At 42.9% G+C, this 20,871-nt stretch overlaps 1 protein-coding gene across 2 annotated transcripts in view; it reads left to right on the forward strand.

The window, feature by feature from the left end:
• Positions 1 to 20,871, forward strand: part of LOC139415231 (jagged canonical Notch ligand 2b) — a 103,967-nt gene that overhangs the window by 28,725 nt on the left and 54,371 nt on the right. For both annotated transcript variants that reach the window (XM_071163159.1, XM_071163160.1), the window contains exons 3-5: positions 7,329 to 7,383; positions 13,908 to 14,165; positions 16,979 to 17,039. In XM_071163159.1, coding sequence (XP_071019260.1) covers positions 7,329 to 7,383; positions 13,908 to 14,165; positions 16,979 to 17,039 — 374 coding nt within the window. The remainder of the gene's footprint in view (positions 1 to 7,328; positions 7,384 to 13,907; positions 14,166 to 16,978; positions 17,040 to 20,871) is intronic.

Consider the following 20,871-nt stretch of genomic DNA (forward strand, 5'->3'; position numbering starts at 1 on the left):
AATTGCCACTGTTCTCAACTCCCCAGCCCTATAATTTAAGGCCACTTCCCTCCAATCCTCTTCTCCCACCAGCCAACTCTGCCCCTCATCCCCTGGTGTGGGAACCTGTGGCAGTCTCAGCCCTCTTTGAATTCTGCCCCCCCTCCCCGCACCATGCTGTCTGCTCTCAGCCTGTAGCCACCAGACCCCCCCCCCCCGATTGACAAGGTGTGAGCCAATTAGACCTCCCTATTTAGCCTAAGTCTGAGTGGTGGACTTCCTTGTTAACATAGTCCTAATGCTTTATTGGTCAAGGGGTGTAAGGCGTGTCTCGTTCTCCATATCCCCCTATACGGTTTTAAATCCTGTAATCCTCTAAGGAAGGGTCTAGGTGGGTGGGTGTCGAGCATCCAAGGGCACTTGTGCATGTGAATTATGGTCCAAGGTTTTGTTGTGCGTGTGAACCTATATTCTTACATCACACTTTAGAACAGCAGTCTCGTATTGTGGTTCCCAGACTTGTCTCTAGGCGTGTTTAGGCGTCATATGATCAGCAGCAAGCGGCTCCTATTGCCTGGGGTGTACAATATGGGGAGAACATCAAGTTCATCTCACTTATAATGGCGTGTGTGTAATGCACTTGCAAAGCCCTCAACCCTAATGTAATCCAGGGGCGCCGTACTACTATCGCTGACCCTGTAAAACAACACATTTCATTGCACCTGACATTATGACATTTTTTTTTATTTTTTTATATATACATTTAAAAAAAAAAAAAAATCAATTGTGTACACTTGTGCCCACAAGCATGTGGGTGGGGGTATTGGTATTTGTAGGTATTTTGAGCCTTCAAAGTGTGTTTTTCTGGAATGTGGAGCACCGGTGTCTCTTTGGGGGGAGGGGGGTTGACACTGTTGGGGACCTGAGTCTTTGTTCCATCGCTTGCCCACACTCCTCCTTTATCCCCCCCATCCCATCCATTGCGGCAGCTGTCACTTAATCCACCTAATCACTGAGGGAGAGGGTGTGTGTGTTAAATGACTGACTGGCCCCCTCTTCTCTCGCGCGCTACTGACGCTCTCTCTCCTGATGCTAACATCACTCTTTATCATATACTCACACAAGAATACAGACACCCTCTCGTGAAACCGCTCTGTTTTTCTCATGCACACAAACACACGTAATAGAAATACTCTCCTTTCTAGCGCTAATGACTGCCTCTCTCTCATACACACACACACACACACACACACACACACACACACACACACACACACACACGTAACAAATGCATGTGTAGACATGCGCACGCACATTTTGTCACATGTAAAGGCTACACATGCTCAGATTCCACAAACCCAGACAGATGTGTTGGTCACTTGCAGGGCAGCCCCCCCCCCCCCCCCCCCCCCCCCCACATGGATGCACACATCCTAAACAGACAATCACCATTCAGGACCCCCATAAATGTACACATTCATATGAAGCCCCTCACGCATGGACACACACAGACCGGGGCAGCCGGCCCACCCGTGGGGGGGGGGGGGGTTGGTCAGAAGCTGCACTGCGTGTCATGGATGATCCATGTCAAATAATCCATCTTTGGAGAGGCGCATCTGTTGTGCGTCTGCATCAGACAGGAGGGTGGCAGACAGGCAGGCAGCCATCCTAGGCATGTCCTAGCCAAGCTCCTTGTCCCCATCCCCAGCCTCTGCCCAATCTCTCTACACACTCACACCCTCCCAGACAACCCACTTTAATCCCACAGCAGTGCACAGCCAGCCAGTAGGATCCCCTCGATCAGATCAACACACACCACAGTCCGTTCTCTCCTTCTGTGCCTCTCCTCGTCATACCAACTTTACAATCTCCCTCACTAAACATATATAGTGCATATATCAGTGGCATAGCCACAGCGGTAGTCATAAATAGTGGAGATCTGCCCTTGATGACTGACATGATAGTGTGAGTACTGCAAAGTGGCTATTTAGGTCAGCTGGTTGCCTAGCAGTGTGACCTGCTGGCCAGCTAGATTGTTACCCCAGCGGTGGTCATGTTATGACGTGTGTGTGTGTGTGCTCTGTCGCTTATTGTCAGCTAATGAGACTGCTTGTGAAGTTATGTTACATCACATTGGAAATGGTGGAGTAGGACTAACGACAAGGGTTGAATGTAGTGGTGGCAAAGTGTTATTGGCCCGGTCTATACAGCGACAGCCCCTAGAGGCACGTGTAGATTTGAAAGCATTGCATAGGTGTAAGAAATATGAAAATGTCCAATTTGCCTACCAGCGGGCAAAGTGGAGTTACAACTCCACTTTGGATAACAACCAATCGTTCTATTAAATGCCTAAAGGGGGAAGTAGCCTGGATCAGTTGCTCCGTTTTATGTCATGATTTCATTCCCAGGGGGAAGGGATGGGTCTTTGAGTCTGACTCCGGTTCTGCTCCCCATCGCCTGACTGATAGTACAGTATCCTCAGTCATGGTATATCCTACACTCAGTGTCTAAAACATTAGGAGAACCTGCTCATTCCACGACAGACTGACCAGGTGAATCCAGGTGAAAGCTAATGTTACTTGTTAAATCCACGTCAATCCGTGTAGATGAAGGGCAGGAGACGGTTTAAAGAATTAAGCCTTGAGACAATAGAGATATGGATTGTATGTGTGCCATTCAGAGGCCTTTTGAATGATGTTTGGTAGTAGGTGCCAGGTGCACCTTTTTGTCAAGAATGCAACGCTGCTGGGATTTTCACGCTCAATAGTTTGCTATGTGTATGAAGAAAAGGTTCCACCACCCAAAGGACATCCAGCCAACTTGACACAACTGTGGGAAGCATTGGAGTCAATATGGGCCAACATTCCTGTGGCACGCTTTCCGGTCCGTGCCCGAATTGAGGCTGTTCTGAGGGCAAAAAGGGGTGCAACTCAATATTGGGAAGGGGTTACTAATGTTTTGTACTTTCTGTGAATATCAACATGACAAGTGGATCTTATGCCTCACTGGAGGAGGAACAGAATCATGATAGGATTACTATTTTTCTTTCCAAAAAATTGAAGGAAAGATGGACGGGGATCACCTGACTATACAGCGACCCCTCACAATGACTAGTTCTTGATATCTCAAAGGCCACAGTAAAAACTGGGTTGTATTCATTCGACATCAAATGGAATAAAACCGACAAACAGGGAGGGCGGGGGACTACCTGGACCTGCAAAACGTTTTAAACTTGTAAAACCTTTTCTGTTGTACGCCCCAATGAACAAGACCTTGGTTCTTCCTTCCAATCAGTGTCCTTAATCCAGGGTTTCCCAAACTTTGTCCTTTTGGTTCTCCCCCCCCCCCCCCCCCCCCAGTGCATGTTTTGGTTTTTACCTTAGCACTACACTACAAAGCTTGATGATGATTTGAATAAGCTGTGTGGTGCTGGGGCAAAAACTAAACATGCACCAAGGAGGGACCCCAGGACTGAGTTTGGGAAACCCTGCCTGTCAATAAATGTACCTACCGGGGAGGAAAGTAAACCAGCAGGACTGTGTACCTTGAGGTGTTGGATTTGACTAACCCTGATGTAGAAACTGACACGTTTCAGCCAGGGCTGTCAAATTTAACGCGTTAACTGTAATTCACTTTTGGATTTAACACTTTTTTTACTCATTTAATCGCAAGTTGTTTTTTTTCACCCCAAAAATATTTTCCCGCACGGACCCTTAAGCTCGGTAGACAATGCGCACTGTGCTCTCGGGCGGCAGCAGCAGTATAGCAAGCTCTCTTGCGGTGCTAAGACAGTCACTATGCACAGCTTTGAGTAACAATTAAGCAACATTTTATAGAACGTTCAACCATTAACCCCATTCCCCTGGTGTTTTATTTAGATAACAGCAAATACTTAATTGGCTCGGAAGTAGCTAGCTAGTTAACCAAACGAGAATGTTCAGAATGCAATGGCTGAATGCCTCTAGATTCAAGTCTTAATTTCCCACATTTATTTTAATCAGAACATGCCATCCATTCAATTTTTAGCGAATTGTTTTGCTGTAGTTTTCAGGTCAAAAGATTTAAGCAAATGACTCCAATTTTAGTTCTATCAAATTGTGACTAGTGGCTAAGAAGTAGCCTAGGCTAGATCTAATAGCTGTATGACATTTTACATGAACTCAGACTTGGTTTATCTGTTTATTATTACTTAGAAAAGTGTTTACTTAGATGTTGTACTTTTCCTTCCCTGTAATCAAAGTAGTGCCTCCAGGAAGTATTCACACCACTTGACTTTTCATTCAAATAGCATTTTTAATTATTATTTACATTTTGTTGTCAACAGTATACACAGAATACTCTGTCAAAGTTGAAGAAAAATTAAAACATTTGTAACAAATTCATGGAAAATAAAACACTATCTTGATTACGTATGTATTCAACCCCCAGAGTTAATACATGTTAGAATCACTTTTGGCAGCAATTACACTTCTAAGTCTTTCTGGGAATGTCTCGAAGCGCTTTGCAGAACTAGATTGTAAGATTTAAAAAATTCTTCTCTCTGTCAAATTGGTTGTTGATAATTGCTTAACAACCATTTTCAGGTCTTGCAGATCTAAGTCCACTGTAGTTCGGTCACTAAGGAACATTCACTGTCTTCTTGGTAAGCAACTCCAGTGTAGATTTGGCCTTGTTTTAGGTTATTGTCCTGCTGAAAGGTGAATTGATCTCCTAGTGTATGGTGGAAAGCAGACTGAACAAGGTTTCCCTCTAGGATTTTGCCTGTGCTTAGCTCCATTCCTTTTTATTATTTTATCCTTGGGAAAAACTCCACATTCTTTAACGATTATAAGCATACCCATAACATGATGCAGCCAACACTATGCTTGAAATATGGAGAGTGGTAATATGTTTGGGGCAGATCAATACCTTGTATTTGGGACAAAAAGGGAATTACTTTGCCAGATTTCTTTGCAGTATTACTTCATTGTCTTGTTGCAAACAGCATAGATGTTCTGGGATATTTTTATTCTGTACAGGCTTCTGTTTTTTCACTCTGTCAATGAGGTTAGTATTGTGGATTAACTATGTTTTTGATCAATCCTCAGTTTTCTATCACAACCATTAACCTCTAGGGTATGTGGGATGCTAGCGTCCCATCTGGCCAACATCCAGTGAGATTGCAGACGCCAAATTCAAATACAGAAATACTCATTATAAAAATTCAGAAAACAAAACATTTTACATAGGTTTAAAGAATAATAACTTGTGAATCCAACCATGATGTCAGATTTAAAAAATGCTTTATGGCGAAAGCATACCTTACTATTATTTGAGAACATAGCCCAGTTGACAAATTATTACAAACAGTAACCAGCCAAGCCGAAGCTCTACAAAACTTAATCCCTTACCTTTGATCTTCATATGGTGGCACTCAGAAGACATTAATTTACTCAAATGTTTATTTTGTTCGATAAAGTCTCTTTTTATCCAAAAACCTCTGTTTTGTTTGCGTTTTCTTCAGTAATCCACAGGCTCAAACGCAATCAAAACAGGCAGACAATCCAAATTGTATCCGTAAAGTTCATAGAAACATGTCAAACGATGTTTATATTCAATCTTCAGGTTGTTTTTAGCCTAAATGATCTATAATATTTCAACCGGACAATAACGTTGTCAATATAAAAGGTAAACAAGAAATGCACTCTCTCGGGATTGCGCATGAAAAGCTCTGTGACAAGTCAGGGTCCACTCATTCAGACTGGTCTTACTCCCTCATTTATAAGAATACAAGCCTGAAACAATTTCTAAAGACTGTTGATATCTAGTGGAAGGCATAGGAAATGCAAATTGAGTCCTAAGTCAATGTCCTAAGTCAATGGCATTGAATAGAAACTACAAAACCAAAAAAAAAAAAAAACTTCCTGAATGGATTTTTCTCAGGTTCTTGCCTGCCAAATCAGTTCTGTTATACTCATACACTATTTTAACAGTTTTGGAAACTTCAGTGTTTTCTATCCAAATCTACCAGTTATATGCATATCATATCTTCTGGGCCCGAGTAGCAGGCCGTTTAATTTGGGCATGCTTTTCATCCAAAATTCCGAATGCTGCCCCCTACCCTAGAGAAGTTAAACACTAAATTAGTGTTTATATGCACAGTAATAATTCAATATTTAAACTGATTATGGCAGCAGGCAGAGTATTCAATAGTCATGCAAACACCTTACTTTGCTTATCATAATCTGGGTACGGTCAAAAACGAAGTAAGAATAAGCCGATTTTTAAAACACCACAATCATTCAAATACACTAAGCAAAAATAACGTTGCTGCATTTATCAGAGTGCCATCAGGTAGGCTGATTTCAGATGTGTCCATGTAAACAGGATTATTAGAGATCCTTCTTGCCAAGCATGCAAACATTTTAATCAAACTATTATATTAATCTGACTGACTATCCACAGTAATCACATTGTGTAACCTTACTCCCTGTTTTTAAAGTCACCATTGGCCTCATGGTGAAATCCTTGAGCAGTTTCCTTCCTCTCCTGCAGTTAAGACGCATGTGTCTTTGTAGTGACTGGGTGTATTGATACACCATCCAAAGTGTAATTAATAACTTCATGTTCAAAGGGATATTCAATGTCTGCTTCCCCCATCTACTAATAGGTGCCCTTTGTGAGGCATTGGAAAACTTCCATGGTCTTTGAAAGTCCGTGTTGCCCAGCAACAGCCCCAAAACATCACTGCTCTAGAGGAGATCTGCATGTAGGAATGGGCCAAAATACCAGCAACAGTGTGTGAAAACCTTGTGAACACTTACGGAAAACGTTTGACCTCTGTCATTGCCAACAAAGGGTATATAACAAAGTATTGAGAAACTTTTGTTATTGACCAAATACTTATTTTCCACCATAATTTGCAAATAAATTCATTAAAAATCCTACAATGTGATTTTCTGGATTACAGGCCTCATCTTTTTAAGTGGGAGAACTTGCACAATTGGTGGCTGACTAAATAATTTTTTGCCCTACAACCCAATATTTTAAATCTTTAAACATAATTAGGGTAAAATTTTGAACAATTTCAAAAATGCGATTACTCTTCGTCACATGGTTTTATGTAGTTAACTAACTCAATTTTATTTAATCATTTGACACCCCTATTTTTCAACACACACATTGTGCGTAGGCCATGTGTCTCCCATGGCTCTATTTTTTTTCTAGGCAAGGTGCTCCTGTGTCGCATTCCTAGTTCAGGAATAATGCTCTTTGGCAGAATGTACACATGTTAGAGCCCCGACGGTCATGAGTTCTGACTCTCCTCTCGCTCTCTCTCTCTCGCTCTCTCGCTCTCTCGCTCTCTCTAGCGGGCGTACTCCCTCATCGTGGAGGCCTGGGACTGGGACAACTCCACCCGCAACAGTGAGTACAGAATTGCATACAGCCACTCACCCTTCCTTTCTTTGCCATTACCATGGTTACCACCGTTCAATTTTTGGAGACACTTTATTAACACGGTAGCGCTACTGTAACTGGAGGAATAGAGTTGGCGCATTTGCTAACGGTGAACTGTATTAGCTGGCTAGTTAATCATCATGGCTAACTGTGGGAAGTAAAACAATGATCTTATTTACTGTTGATTAGCAGTTGATTAGCCATTGCAAATATCTGCCATTTTGGAGACTGAGTTTAATGCTAGCAAAGTGTCTCTAGTAATGTTTGTCACGATTTTGTAACGTCTCCACTTTCCAATCAAAGGGAACATCAGAGGGTAGCTAGGTGGCCATTGTTTTAGTCCCACGGAGTTTAGATTAATGGAAGCGATGCAATTTGAGATTATATATACCACTCCTCTAGGGCGATAAGAGGGTTAGGTGTGTTGCAATGGGTGGTTCAGATATCTGGAAATATCCTGGCTTGCCTCGACGAAAACACATGGAGTGCCATGGGCTCCACAATATTTTTTATTTTTTTAAATCTAAATTGATTCACTTTTTATTTGCGTAGTAAATCCTACATTGAGTTATATACTTTTTTATATATGATAATTGAACAAAGCGTTCATCCTGAGTGTGTGTGCGCAACTACACGTGTGTGTTTGTTTGCCCCACTTTTGCCACATGGGCACAAACTTTTTTTGTTTGTTTAGGATTGGGGTCATATGCCACTCGGCACTACTTCCAAGTCCCGACCACAAATCAAGTGGTTGTAGAACATTTTGGTGTCAGATACTCTGTCAACCACCTCGCACAGACTGGTCTGCTCCTACCCTGCATAACAATCTATAGGCCTATTGGTGGAAATGGCTTCAGAAAAACATGTGTGGGTTTTAGCTCCGAGGGTTTGCCACTTGGCAGCTGTATCCTGTTTTCTCCCTGGGCCGTCCTCTGGGTGTGCTCCCATCTCCCCTTTTTACTGCTTGAGGAAATGTTGTGAGGAAGAGGCAGAACTGATGGAGGAATATAGGTTGTGAGCAGAGGTGATTGACGCTAGTGTGTGTCTGTGCGCATGGTCCCACGGCTGTCCTCCTGAATGTACTACTAACTGCAGACTACTGAATGCATTCTGATTGCGTATCCTGGTGAATGCTGCAGGTACTGACTTTTTGTGTTTAAGCAGCGGCCACAGAGCTTGTATAAATCTGTCAAAATGTATCATCCAATGGCTTTTCAGTGGCTCATATGTTGACGGACAACGATGAGTACGGAAGAGCATCCACACTTGTTTTTATTATGCAACTTGTTACTTTTGATGAACTAATGTCAATTTCATCTGTTTTTCATCAGTGTCTGGCCACGGCCTGGTGCGTCATTCACATTCACCATAAGCAATCCATTACTTTGCGCCGGATGTCAATCATTTCAATGGGCGCTGTCCACAATGGAGAGGAATTCCAATGCCCCCTTGTAGTTGTAGTCTCCGTCCGTTTCGTAACGTATACTGTGCGTCTTCAGTCCGTCCAGAGTCCATCGAAGAACAGGAAGTTACCAAACCGCAAAAGAAGAACATTTGTGGTTTTCCACGATGGGTTTACGGGATAGCTAGCAACTTGTAAACAATTACCTGTTGCTGTAAGTGAATATTGTTTTGTTAAAAAAATAATAAACATTGGCATTTAAGCCAATTTATACTTTCTGTTGCCTCCCCTTTTTTAGATTATTGTGATGGTAGTGGTGTTTTTTGTTTGAGGATTATTAGGTGGAGGTTGCTAGCTACAGTAAAGCCTAGCTTTTAGAAACAAGTTGAGGAAAAAGTAACTAAACAAAACATATTTTATCAACTGAAACGATATGTTTCTCCTGTCTTAAATGAAAATGCCCTATTTAACATTCTCCCAAATTAAACCTCTGACAGATTCTCCTCCAGCTTGTCTTGCTTTGTGAAACAACGATATTGCATGACGTTGACATACCGCATAATGAAATGCATCACGATGCAAACGGGGCATTGGTCCTGTCTTGAAATTAAAATAGTGTGGCTGTAAGCCATTAAGGCAGATATAAGCTGACTGGGTTGGCTAGCTACTGGCTGATTAGCGCTGCGGCGCTAGCCCTTTAGCCCCATGCTGATGTCACCATGCTCTAATGGCTGCCAAACTGCAAAGTATGTGGCATCCACATTAACTCACTGACAGAGCTGCTGCTATGATTTGATTTTATTATTATAGTTTCATGCATCTTATACGACACTTTGATATAGCAAAATGTAATAATCGTATGTACAGTGCCTTCAAATTATTTACACCCCTTGACTTTTTCCACATTTTTGTTACAGCCTCAATTAAAATTGATTTTAGATTTTTTTCACTTGCCTACACACCCCATAATGACAAAGCAAAAACATTTTTTGTGGGAAATTCTTGCAAATGTATTAACAATGAAAAGGTCTGAATAGTGGTTTTCAACAAGGATCTCTGTACTTTCCTCCATTCATCGCTACCTCGATCCTGCCACTGAAAAACATCCCCACAGCATGATGCTGTCACCATGCTTCACCATAGGGATGGTACCAGGTTTCTTCCAGATGTGACACTTTGCATTCAGGGCAAAGAGTTCAATCTTGGTTTCATCAGACCAGAGAACTTTGTTTCTCATGGTCTGACACTCTAGGTGCCTTTTGGTAAACTCCAAGCGGGCTGTCGTGTCTTTTTACTAAGGAGTGGCTTCCGTCTGGCCACTCGACCATGATTGGTCGAGTGCTGCAGAGATGGCTGTCCTTCTTCTGGAAGGTTCTCCCATCTCCACAGAGGAACTCTGACGCTATGTCAGAGTGACCAACGGGTTCTTGCTCACTTCCCTGACCAAGACCTTTCTCCCCCAATTACACATTTTGGCCGGGCAGCCAGCTCTAGGTAGAGTCTTGCGTCTTCCGTTTTAAGAATGATGGAGGCCACTGTGTTCTTGGGGACCTTGAATGCTGCAGACATTTTTGGTCCCCTTCCCCAGATCTGTGCCTCGACACAATCCTGTCTCGGAGCTCTACGGACAATTCCTTCGACCTCATGGCTTGGTTTTTGCTCTGACATGCATGCACTGTCAACTGTGGCACAGGTGTGTGCCTTTTCAAATCATGTCCAGTCAATTGAATTTACCACAGGTGGACTCCAAGTTGTAGAAACCTCTCAAGGATGATCACTGGAAACCTGATCTCAATTTCGAGTTTAATAGCAAAAGTTCTTATGTAAATAAGGTATTCATATTTTTTTTTTTTTTTTTAAATGTGCAAAATTTCTACAAACCAGTTTTTGCTTTGTCATTATGGTGGAGTTGTGTGTAGATTGGTGAGGGAAATTTTATTTTTAATTCATTTTAGAATAAAGCTGTAACGTCACGTGGTCTGAACTTTCGGAATACACTAGATATCTAGGTACACATGGCCAAATCTATATGGACACCCCTTCAAATTAGTGGGTTTGTCTATTTCAGCCACATCCGTTGCTGACCGGTGTATAAAATTTAGTACCCAGCCATGCAATCTCCATAGACAAACATTGGCAGTAGAATATCCTGTACTGACAGTAGAATGACTTTCAATGTGGCACCTGCATAAGATGCCACCATTCCAGCAAGTCAGTTTGTCAAATGTCTGCCCTGCTAGAGCTGCCCCAGTCAACAGTAAGTGCTATTATTGTGAAGTGGAAACGTCTAGGAGCAATAACGGCTCAGCCGCAACGTGGTAGGCGACACAAGCTCACAGAACGGGACCGCTGAGTGCATGTAGAAATCGTCAGTCCTCAGTTGCAACACGCACTACTGAGTTCCAAACTGCCTCTGGAAGTAACGTCCATACAATAACTGTTCGTCAGGAGCTCCGTGAAATGCTTTCCAAGACCGAGCAGCTGCACACAAGCCTAAGATCACAATGCCAATCGTCGGCTGGAGTGGCATAAAGCTTGCCGCCATTGGACTCTGGAGCAGTGTAAACGCGTTCTCTGGAGTGATGAATCACGCTTCACCATCTGGCAGTCTGACGGACAAATCTGTGTTTGACGGATGCCAGGAGATCGCAACCTGCCCCAATGCGTTGTGCCAACTAAAGTTTGGAGTAGTAATGATCTGGGGTGGTTTTTCATGGTTCGGGCTAGGCCCCTTAGTTCCAGTGAAGGGAAATTGTACCGCTACAGCATACAATGACATTCCAGACGATTCTGTGCTTCCAAGTTTGTGGAAGGGCCTTTCCTATTTTCAGTATGACAATGCCGCTGTGCACAAAGCGAGAGCCATAAAAAAATGGTTAGTCAAGATCAGTGTGGAAGGACTTGACTGGCCTACACAGAGCCCTGACCTCAACCTCATCGAACACCTTTGCGATAAATTGGACCGCAGACTTCGAGCCAGGCTTAATAGCCCAACATTACCTGACCTCACTAATGCTCTTGAGGCTGAATGGAAGCAATTCCCCTCAGCAATGTTCCAACATCTAGCAGTAAGCCTTCCCAGAAGAGTGGAGGCTGTTATAGCAGCAATGGGCATTTTGTAATGAGACGTTCTATGAATGTGGTGGGGTGAATTTGTTTATTGACAGGTGTGGCATATCAAGAAGCTGATTAAACAGCATGATCATTACACAGCATGTCACTCGACACAATGCCACAGATGTCTCAAGTTTTGAGGGAGAGCGCAATTGGCATGCTGACTGCAGGAATGTCCACCAAAGCTGTTGCCAGAGAATTTCATGTTTATTTCTCTACCAAAAGCCGCCTCGACGTAATTTAGCAATACGGACAAGGACACAATTGCATTTTATCAATGGTAATTTGAATGCACCGAGATGGTGACGAGCTCTTGAGGGCCATTGTTGTGCCATCACCTCATGTTTCATCATAATGCACGGCCCCATGTCGCAAGGATCTGTACACAATTTCTGGAAGCTGAAAATGTCTTCCATGGCCTTTTATACTCACCAGACATGTCACCTATTGACATGTCTTGACTTTCAAAGGGTATGTATATATGCATGTGATGACCAGAGGCACAATAAGATTTAGCGTGTGTGTCGACTCACCAACATTATGTCCTCCAGTAGGGCCCCCGGGGACCTCAGGAAAGAGCCTGAAAGGCTGTTTGCGTTGTTTATCAAGCAGGATGTGCTGTGGACGGCTCAGTGTTTAGACACTGAACAGCGCTGCCCGGGGGCCATTGTTCTCTGTCTGGAAGCACTGGGGGTTATTTCTGTTATTGTTGCTTAATTTGTCCGATGTTGTCAGAGGAAGGTGTGTGTGTGTGTGTGTGTGCGCGCGCTCATGAGATTGGGATATGTGTTGTAAAGGAATGCAAGGGAGGCGGGGCAGCCCGGAGCATTGGGGCAGAGGAAATCGCAGGCCCCTTATTTCCACAGCGTCTGTTTGTCGTCTCTGATCCCACTGTGATAGAGTGCCTTCATTGTCGGAGTTGGCCGAGCAGAGAGATTGAATAGTTATTGTGAGCGTAGCATGCTGCGGGCAAGCACCTTTCCACCCCCCCCCCCCCCCATAAACAGCAATGCCCGTTTGGATGCAAAGAGCATAGCGGTATTAGCATACACCACTGAGGATAGCAAAATGGTTGTTTTGCTATAGATTGAGTTGGGTACTTCAAATTCAGGTGGTCATTTGCCGACTGGACCACCATGTGAGCATCTCCCTCACACCACAGATTTTAATCTACTCTTTGTGTTGGTTGTTTCTGTATGAGCTAGTGAGATAATAATTTGGACACTGCTGAATTGGATGTGGCAGGTCTTCCCAGGTTAATCGGGGCAAGTTGTGTCTTGTGAAAGTAGACTTTCAGTCTCCTCATTATCACTGATCGAATTGTTGGAAGCAATAAAGTAGAATCCTATTTACCAACCATCAAAGACAATGCACTAGGTCAAGGGTCACCAACTATATTAAGCTTTAGGCCAGGGGGTGGGCTAACCTTTTGGTTCGAGGGCCATATTGGGGTTTTGAAATGGCATAAAGCTTGCCGCCATTGGAGGGCTGCACAGATTTTTTGGGCGGACCAATTTTGTTTGTCAAAATCAATTTGCAGGTTAGAAAAATAGTAGTTATTTGAAAATGTATAGGTCCATTAGAAATTCTACATACTTTCTGTCTAATTTTAATGTTGAGTTTCCTTGTTTTGTTTTTCTTCTTTACTTTAACCTCTCACGGGCGTGATTGAATGGGCTCAGATTCTGCCTGCTGAGCTAGTTTGCCGCCGCTGCCTTGGGCTGGCTTGCCCATCTTCTCAGATGCCTCTGATTTTATAATGACTATAATAAACTAAATCAGACTGCAAATTCACAATTTAACCTGATCTAACAAACTTCAATTTGAATGAATACCAACATGTTATACCTTGATTGCACTTACACCCTTGCAAATGCCATTCTCTGTTGACAATTTCATTGACCGTCAGGACCATTTGAAATGTTTTTCTTCATAACCTGAAACTTTCGTTTTAATCTTCTTTTTTTTTTGGCAGATGACGAGGAGCTGCTGATTGAGCGGAGCATCCACACAGGCATGATCAACCCTAGCGACCACTGGCAGACCATCCAGCACGATGGGCCCGTGGCGCGCCTCGAGTACCGCATCCGTCTCAAGTGTGACGAGAACTACTACGGCAGCAAGTGCAACAAGCAGTGCAGGCCACGTGATGACTACTTCGGCCACTACCGCTGCGAGCAGTCCGGCAACCGCGTGTGCCTGGAGGGCTGGATGGGCGAAGACTGCCAGACGGGTGAGTTGGCGATCTTGGCACGTTAGCATATGATCCCAATTCAGCGGAGGAGGGGACAAATTCCATCAGGTGGCAATGGTATATGGGTACTGCGCATGCTAGCAAGCTCTGAGCTCTTTGGTCCAAGTGCTATAGGTATAAACAGTAGCCTTTTTATTAAAAGCCGATCTATGGCCTCCGCTGCTTGATAAATGTAAATGGCCCGCTCCCCTGATTTTATAGTCCATTGGTAATCCTTGATCTGCGGAGTACATGTTTCCGATAGAATGTAGTCAGTTTAAAGCTGCTACATTGTAACATTTCAGCGATTTTTTTTTTTTTTTTTTTTTTTTTTTTTTTACATTCAATTCCAATTGTTTTAGTGTATGACTGCATTAGTTTCTTTCCTGATCATGCTCTTGAAAGAAGTCATTTCAGATGCTTAAACTACTGTTCTATTGTTTTTGACCTCAGAGGACCTTCTATTTCTTTAACATGTTTTTTTGTATACACTGAAGATGGCCAGCTAGGCCACTCTGACCATAAATAATGTCCATCAGGGACCTAAAGGGAGGCAGGTGCCCTGACTTTCATTATTCACAACTCGAAATTCATAACATACCAACAGCCTCTGCAGCCAAAATGTCAACATTTTATATAAGCCTATTTTATTTTCTACAACAGCGACCGCAAGCTAGTGCCAGTGACTCCGAGTGAATGATGTAGATATGCTATTTAGCTATGCTTTTGAAACAAACATGTTTTTTACTTGATTTGAATTTGCTCTGCTGCTGATATCTCTTACTGGCAAGCAGCCAAATTGAGCCGTTCTTTGTCCTTAATAACAGTGTGACACATCCAACTCAAAGTAGCTTCCTACCAGTATTCAAGTGTCCCAGTGGCCACTACATGAAGTCTGACGAGTGCACTCTTGGGGAGGTGGTCTTTTCTGAGATTCCAGAAATTGGCATTTTGATGTGCAATTCATAAAATAAAGTATTTCAGAAAATTCCAAAAATCCATTTAATCTACGAAGGCACATTTTCGTAGTAGGGCAAAAGGGCAGATGCTTGGCAGCTAGTTGAACGCTCTCTAAAGCATGTTGTCATTTTAATTTCACCTCAAAGATTGAAATTCCCTTACTACTTTATCATAGACATTATGTGGAGAAGAGATATTACTGAGATCACATTTTTAAAGCTTGTTAGACTAGCCACCCCTGTCTATTCCCCCTCGTGCCGCAGCTGTCATGTGAAAATAGCATGCACACACACTGGCACAGAGGCTGTCTCAGGACTGGGTATTTATCATTCTGTAGTAGGCTACACCTGTCAGTCAGCTGATGGACGCATCCTACTCCATGCTCTAGACCTATCAATAAGGTGTCAACCGACCATTCAGTGCTTCAGGGTGTGTTCATTGTCATAGTGACACTGCGATTAATACTTTAATGTACATCTAATAAACATATTGAAACTCATATTTAAATGTAGCAATTCAACAACAAACGCTGTTTAGCCTGCGTGTCTTACATCAAGCCATTGCTTTCCTCGTAGCTCAAGTGGTTTGCAAGGGATTTAAAAATTTTCTAATGGTAGTATTTTTTGGGGGGTTCTTTTTTTCACTGTGCTCCTCTGTCCTGTGCAACCATTTTGTAATGCATCAGTGCAACAATGTTGTCACTGGTGAACGTGATCACACCATCGCGTGCGCTCTCTCTCTCCTTTCAAACACCCCTATTTTACATTCAGCAAGCTGGAATCTTCAGCAAGCTGAAAGTTTACAATAAGCGATTTGTAGTCTAGTTTTTCCTAGGATTCCAAGAGGAGTAGCTGAGAGGCCAGGTGCGTAGATGCGCAGAGTGAACCGTGAGGACTGTGTAGCCCAGGTTAAAGTGTATGCAACCCATCATGCATTAGCTAAATATTAGCCCTAACAATAGAGTGAATACCTAATGAATTTACAGTGAAGTATATATTTTAATAAGATTATGAAATGACAACCTACGATAGATAGTTTGCTTCGCTCCAGTCCCCGCCGGCACGCAGCGCAGATCTCCCCAAATTAAGGTTTTGATCATACCCAGGCTATAACACCACAATGCAATAATGCCTTTTATTTATATATATTTTTTTATTTTAAAAAATTTGAGTAAAGAATTCTAGACTGTAAACTGCAGTGGATATGCCATTTCAATAACTGCTAAAAGCCCTGTGTTTAATGTTTCATTGCAAAATAATCTGTCCTAGGCCTGATTTGGGCAACCATTTGGAGCAGTAATGGTCTCTTCTCGACAGTCTGCAATGTCCAGAAAGCCACATCAGCAGGACAGTAGGTTTTGTCAAAATATGGCCTGATGCGCGGTTTGTCGTGGATCATCATTCCCCGAAGTCATCCTATATAAAAAATTGCTCTGAAAGGGATCCAAACAATACCTCTCGTTATCGTTCTCCGCTCTTTCTGTAATTATCACTAGTGTGAACACTCCTGTTCACTTGAATTAGAATTAATAAAAAAATAAATGTTACCGTAATTGGTGTGGACTGCCTTTTTAGAATGGGCTAGCTTCAGTGTAAGAGGTAGCGGGGGGTGTTGGTGGTAGTTTTGGGGAGATGGCGGGGCTCACTAAATCACCCCATTTGACCTTAGTAGTCAAGGGGTTAGAGGAGGGTGGAGAAGAGGTTTACTTTGGGGGTCCATGTTTTGCACTTTGAGTGAAAGCAAATAAACGATCCCTTCTCCATCTGCCCCCCCTTCGCTTACTCTTTCTTGCTCTTTCTCTTAATACTCTGTTCTCGTTCACCCTCTCTACTCCCTCTCTTTCTCTCTCACAGCGATCTGCAAGCAAGGCTGCAACCTGTTACATGGAGATTGCTCAGTCCCGGGGGAATGCAAGTAAGTTCCTTTAACATCTCCTTATCACAAATCATTTGCACTGAGCTAAGCGATACAACGTAATATTGTTTTATGACCAAGGTTTTCTGCCTACGATGTAACTTAGGAATATGATATCAATATTTGTGGTTGAGCTGAACATTAGAATGGAGTCATGAGTGCATTGAGATATGGCCTGCGGCAAATTGTGTTCACGTACAACTGACTCATTCTGTTCAGGGCAACTCGGGGTATAACGCCATGTCATTTTGTAACTGTACATCAAACATAGTGATCATAAACGTTGACACTGAGTTTTATGATATGGAAATGTGAAGTGCACATTTGGACTCGCGGCTGTTTGGCTTCCTTGCATGACATCAAAGTGGTATTTATTTTAATCCTCAGTCTCATCTTTCAAAATAGATTGAGCCCTCATAATTTACAGCTTTTCCCTCAATCTGACAATTTGCTAAAGTTTCCCATTAGCGGTAGGGATCAGGGCAACTTCTTCAGAATGACTGTCAGTTAAGACCCATACAGAGATGTGATGCATATAACGTGAGCTCTGACGTCATGTATAGCATGTTACTGTACAGCCACTGCGCTCCAATTTTAGGTGCTTATCAGTATCCGAATCTGCCATTTTCAATCCATATAAGGGTACGTGTGTAAAGGGCTACGGAATGGAGAGCCTGGTGTATTTGTTTCCCTGTGAAGGGAGGATATTACACAATATCCTGTCAATAACCTAAACTTCACACATTCCCCCAACCAACTCCCCCGTCTTACCGGATGGACTGACTGGCTTCCCTGCCGTCATCAGGAAGGGAGCGCTGGTACGAGCCACATTATTGCTAACAGGCCACTCAGAATGTGCCGGGGTTGAGTGAGCGGCAACCTCATTTCCTCGCTCTGTAACGAATCCAATTGAAAGGCCTCATCGTATTCGATCCAAAGTTATTTTTGTTGAGGCACCTCTCAGCGGGCTCTGACAGTACAGATATATTTTTAAAAAAAGAAGACCTCAAGACGAGGTCTTGAGCTGCAGCGGTTCACTGTGTTGGTGGGTACACATGTTATATTGGTCGAAGCAATAGACTTTCCCCGACACATTGTTGAGCCCTTACAATGCTCCTCGACTACTCATGGTATTTTGCAACCTCTGTTCTTAAATGGACTCTAGCATTAGTCAAAGTGTAACAGAGGCTCAAATTGGACCCAACGTGCCACCCTGAGCCTATGCACCTACCTGTGAAGTTTAATTCCAAAACGCTATATATCCAATCATGGCATGGGGATTGTTCAGTGACAGACAAGTTTCATTTCAGAGCGACAATCAGTCTCTTTTGAAAATGCTATATCTGCCTCACTTGCAGAGAAAAAAGTAGCACTGCAATGTTTTACAGTCAAATGTCACAAATTACTTTAATAAAGTTATGCAAATATTTTTGAAGTTTTTTAAAATTATTTAAAAGTATGCGTGTATATCAGTGAAAAATGAAATGTCCCTTTTTCAGGACCCTGTCTTTCAAAGAGAATTCGTAAAAATTCAAATAACTTCACAGATCTTCATTGTAAAGGGTTTAAACACTGTTTCCCATACTTGTTCAATGAACCATAAACAATGAACATGCACCTGTGAAACGGTCGTCAAGACACTAACCGCTTACAGACGGTAGGCAATTAAGGTCACAGTTATAAAAACTTAAGACACTAAAGAGGCTTTTGTACGGACTCTGAAAAACACCAAGAAAGATTACCCGTGTCCCGGCTCCTCTGCATGAGGCCTGTAAAGGCAGGTCCTCACCAGGCAACAACGTTGCCTATGGACACAAACCCACCATCGCTAGACAGGACTGGCAAAAAGTGCTCTTCACTGATGAGTCGTGGTTTTGTCTCATCCAGGGTTGGTCAGATTCACATTTATTGTCGCTGGAATGAGCATTACACCGAGGCCTTTACTCTGGAGGGTCTGTCATGGGCTGGGGTGGTGTGTCACAGCATCATCGGACTGAGCTTGTTGTCATTGCAGACAATCTCAACGCTGTGCATTACAGGGAAGACATCCTCCCTCATATGGGCTCCTCCTGACGTGACCCTCCAGCATGACAATGCCATACTGCTCGTTTTGTGCATGATTTCCTGCAAGACAGGAATGTCAGTGTTCTGCCATGGCCAGCGAAGAGCCCGGATCTCAATCCCATTGAGCACGTCTGGGACCTGTTGGATCGGAGGGTGAGGGCTAGGGCCATTCCCCCAGAAATGTCCGGGAACTTGCAGGTGCCTTGGTGGAAGAGTGGGGCAACATCTCACCACAAGAACTGGCAAATCTGGTGCAGTCCATGAGGAGATGCACTGCAGTACCTAATGATACTGACTGACTTCTGGTTTTGACCCCCCCCACCTCTGCCTTTTGTCCAGGGACACATTATTCAATTTCTCTTAGTCACATGTCTGTGGAACTCGTTCAGTTTGTCTCAGTTGTTGAATCTTATGTTCATACAAATATTTACATGTTAAGTTTGCTGAAAATAAACGCAGTTGACAGTGAGGACATTTTTTTTTTTTTTGCGGGGAGAGATACATATCTCACACACAGTAATATAAGATCTGTATGTAAAATACACATGTTTAGCTGGAATGTAATTTTCACAATGGATAAGTATATACATTTTAACAACCCATTTAAATCTAAAATCTAATAGTCATTTTACAGACAAATGGTACCCATAAGCATTCATTTCTGGGGAAAAAAATAACAAATGTGAAAAATTGGTCTCTATAGGGTTCTGGAAATATACTATGTGATACTACTAGTAAACGCGTAACCTGGCAACACCATGAGCCGAGTGTACACTTAAGTTTAAATATACACGCAATCGCCCTTGGGAAGCCTCATAGGCACAGAGAGTTTGGAAAGATCTCCAGTGGGAGAAGGGGGAGCAGGGGCTATTTTGGATACCTCAAAGGAGTCATTAGAGGTGGATTTGGACTGGAGCCATATTTGATGTGTAGGCTGGAGACATTCACAGCTATAGTGAAGCTAAGCATAGTTTGTTTCTTGCTCTTTAGGGTCTACTATTGTAAAGCACATTTATAATGAGTGTGGAAATACATTTGAATTTGATTCTGGATAAAAAATTTAAAAAATGGCTATACTTTACGCAGCAATATGTCTTTTTAGTTTGAGTATAAATGGAGAATGGGCCTAAATGTCTAAACCCTTTGAAATACAGTAAGATTGAAGCTATTTATGCTCTTACCATGACAACAATGGAAGAATGGAAACCGTTGACTGGCCTCCGATGCAAATTAACTGACTTCAACCGTGCAAAAGATCTAACGAACTGTTAGCCTGAGGAATTTTACCCCTGTTAGCGTAGCATTAGCCTTACAGCAAGGGCACATCCTTGGCGGGGGAGTCAAACATGTGTCCCGCAAGCCCATTCAATCCGTCCCACATTGAAATGACCAAATTGAAACTGTATAGAAAGGATAGTTAGTCTTTTCACTCTGTCTAGCTTGCTAACAGTTATCAAAATGGAAGCTAAAGACAATTTTTGGCTAATTTTGACACTGAGGAAATACAATACATTTTAAGTGCAGCCCTCCAGACATTGGTGCCATGCGGCCCGGCGGTGATTAGGCAAAACTAGGCAAAACTCTGCTCTAGCTGTTAGCATAAATATTTGCACAGCTGCAATTGGTCATGTTGTACTTGTGTTTGAGCTACTGCTAACAGGACACTTCTCAAGCCTCCTATACAGTGGAGGAGCAGCATGCTAGGTATGCGGCTAGCAGAGTTATGGAGACCTTGCCTGTGAGAGGAGCAGCAGCTGGACGTGCCGTG

Source organism: Oncorhynchus clarkii, chromosome 8 (assembly GCF_045791955.1).
Source record: "Oncorhynchus clarkii lewisi isolate Uvic-CL-2024 chromosome 8, UVic_Ocla_1.0, whole genome shotgun sequence".
Lineage (NCBI taxonomy): Eukaryota > Metazoa > Chordata > Actinopteri > Salmoniformes > Salmonidae > Oncorhynchus > Oncorhynchus clarkii.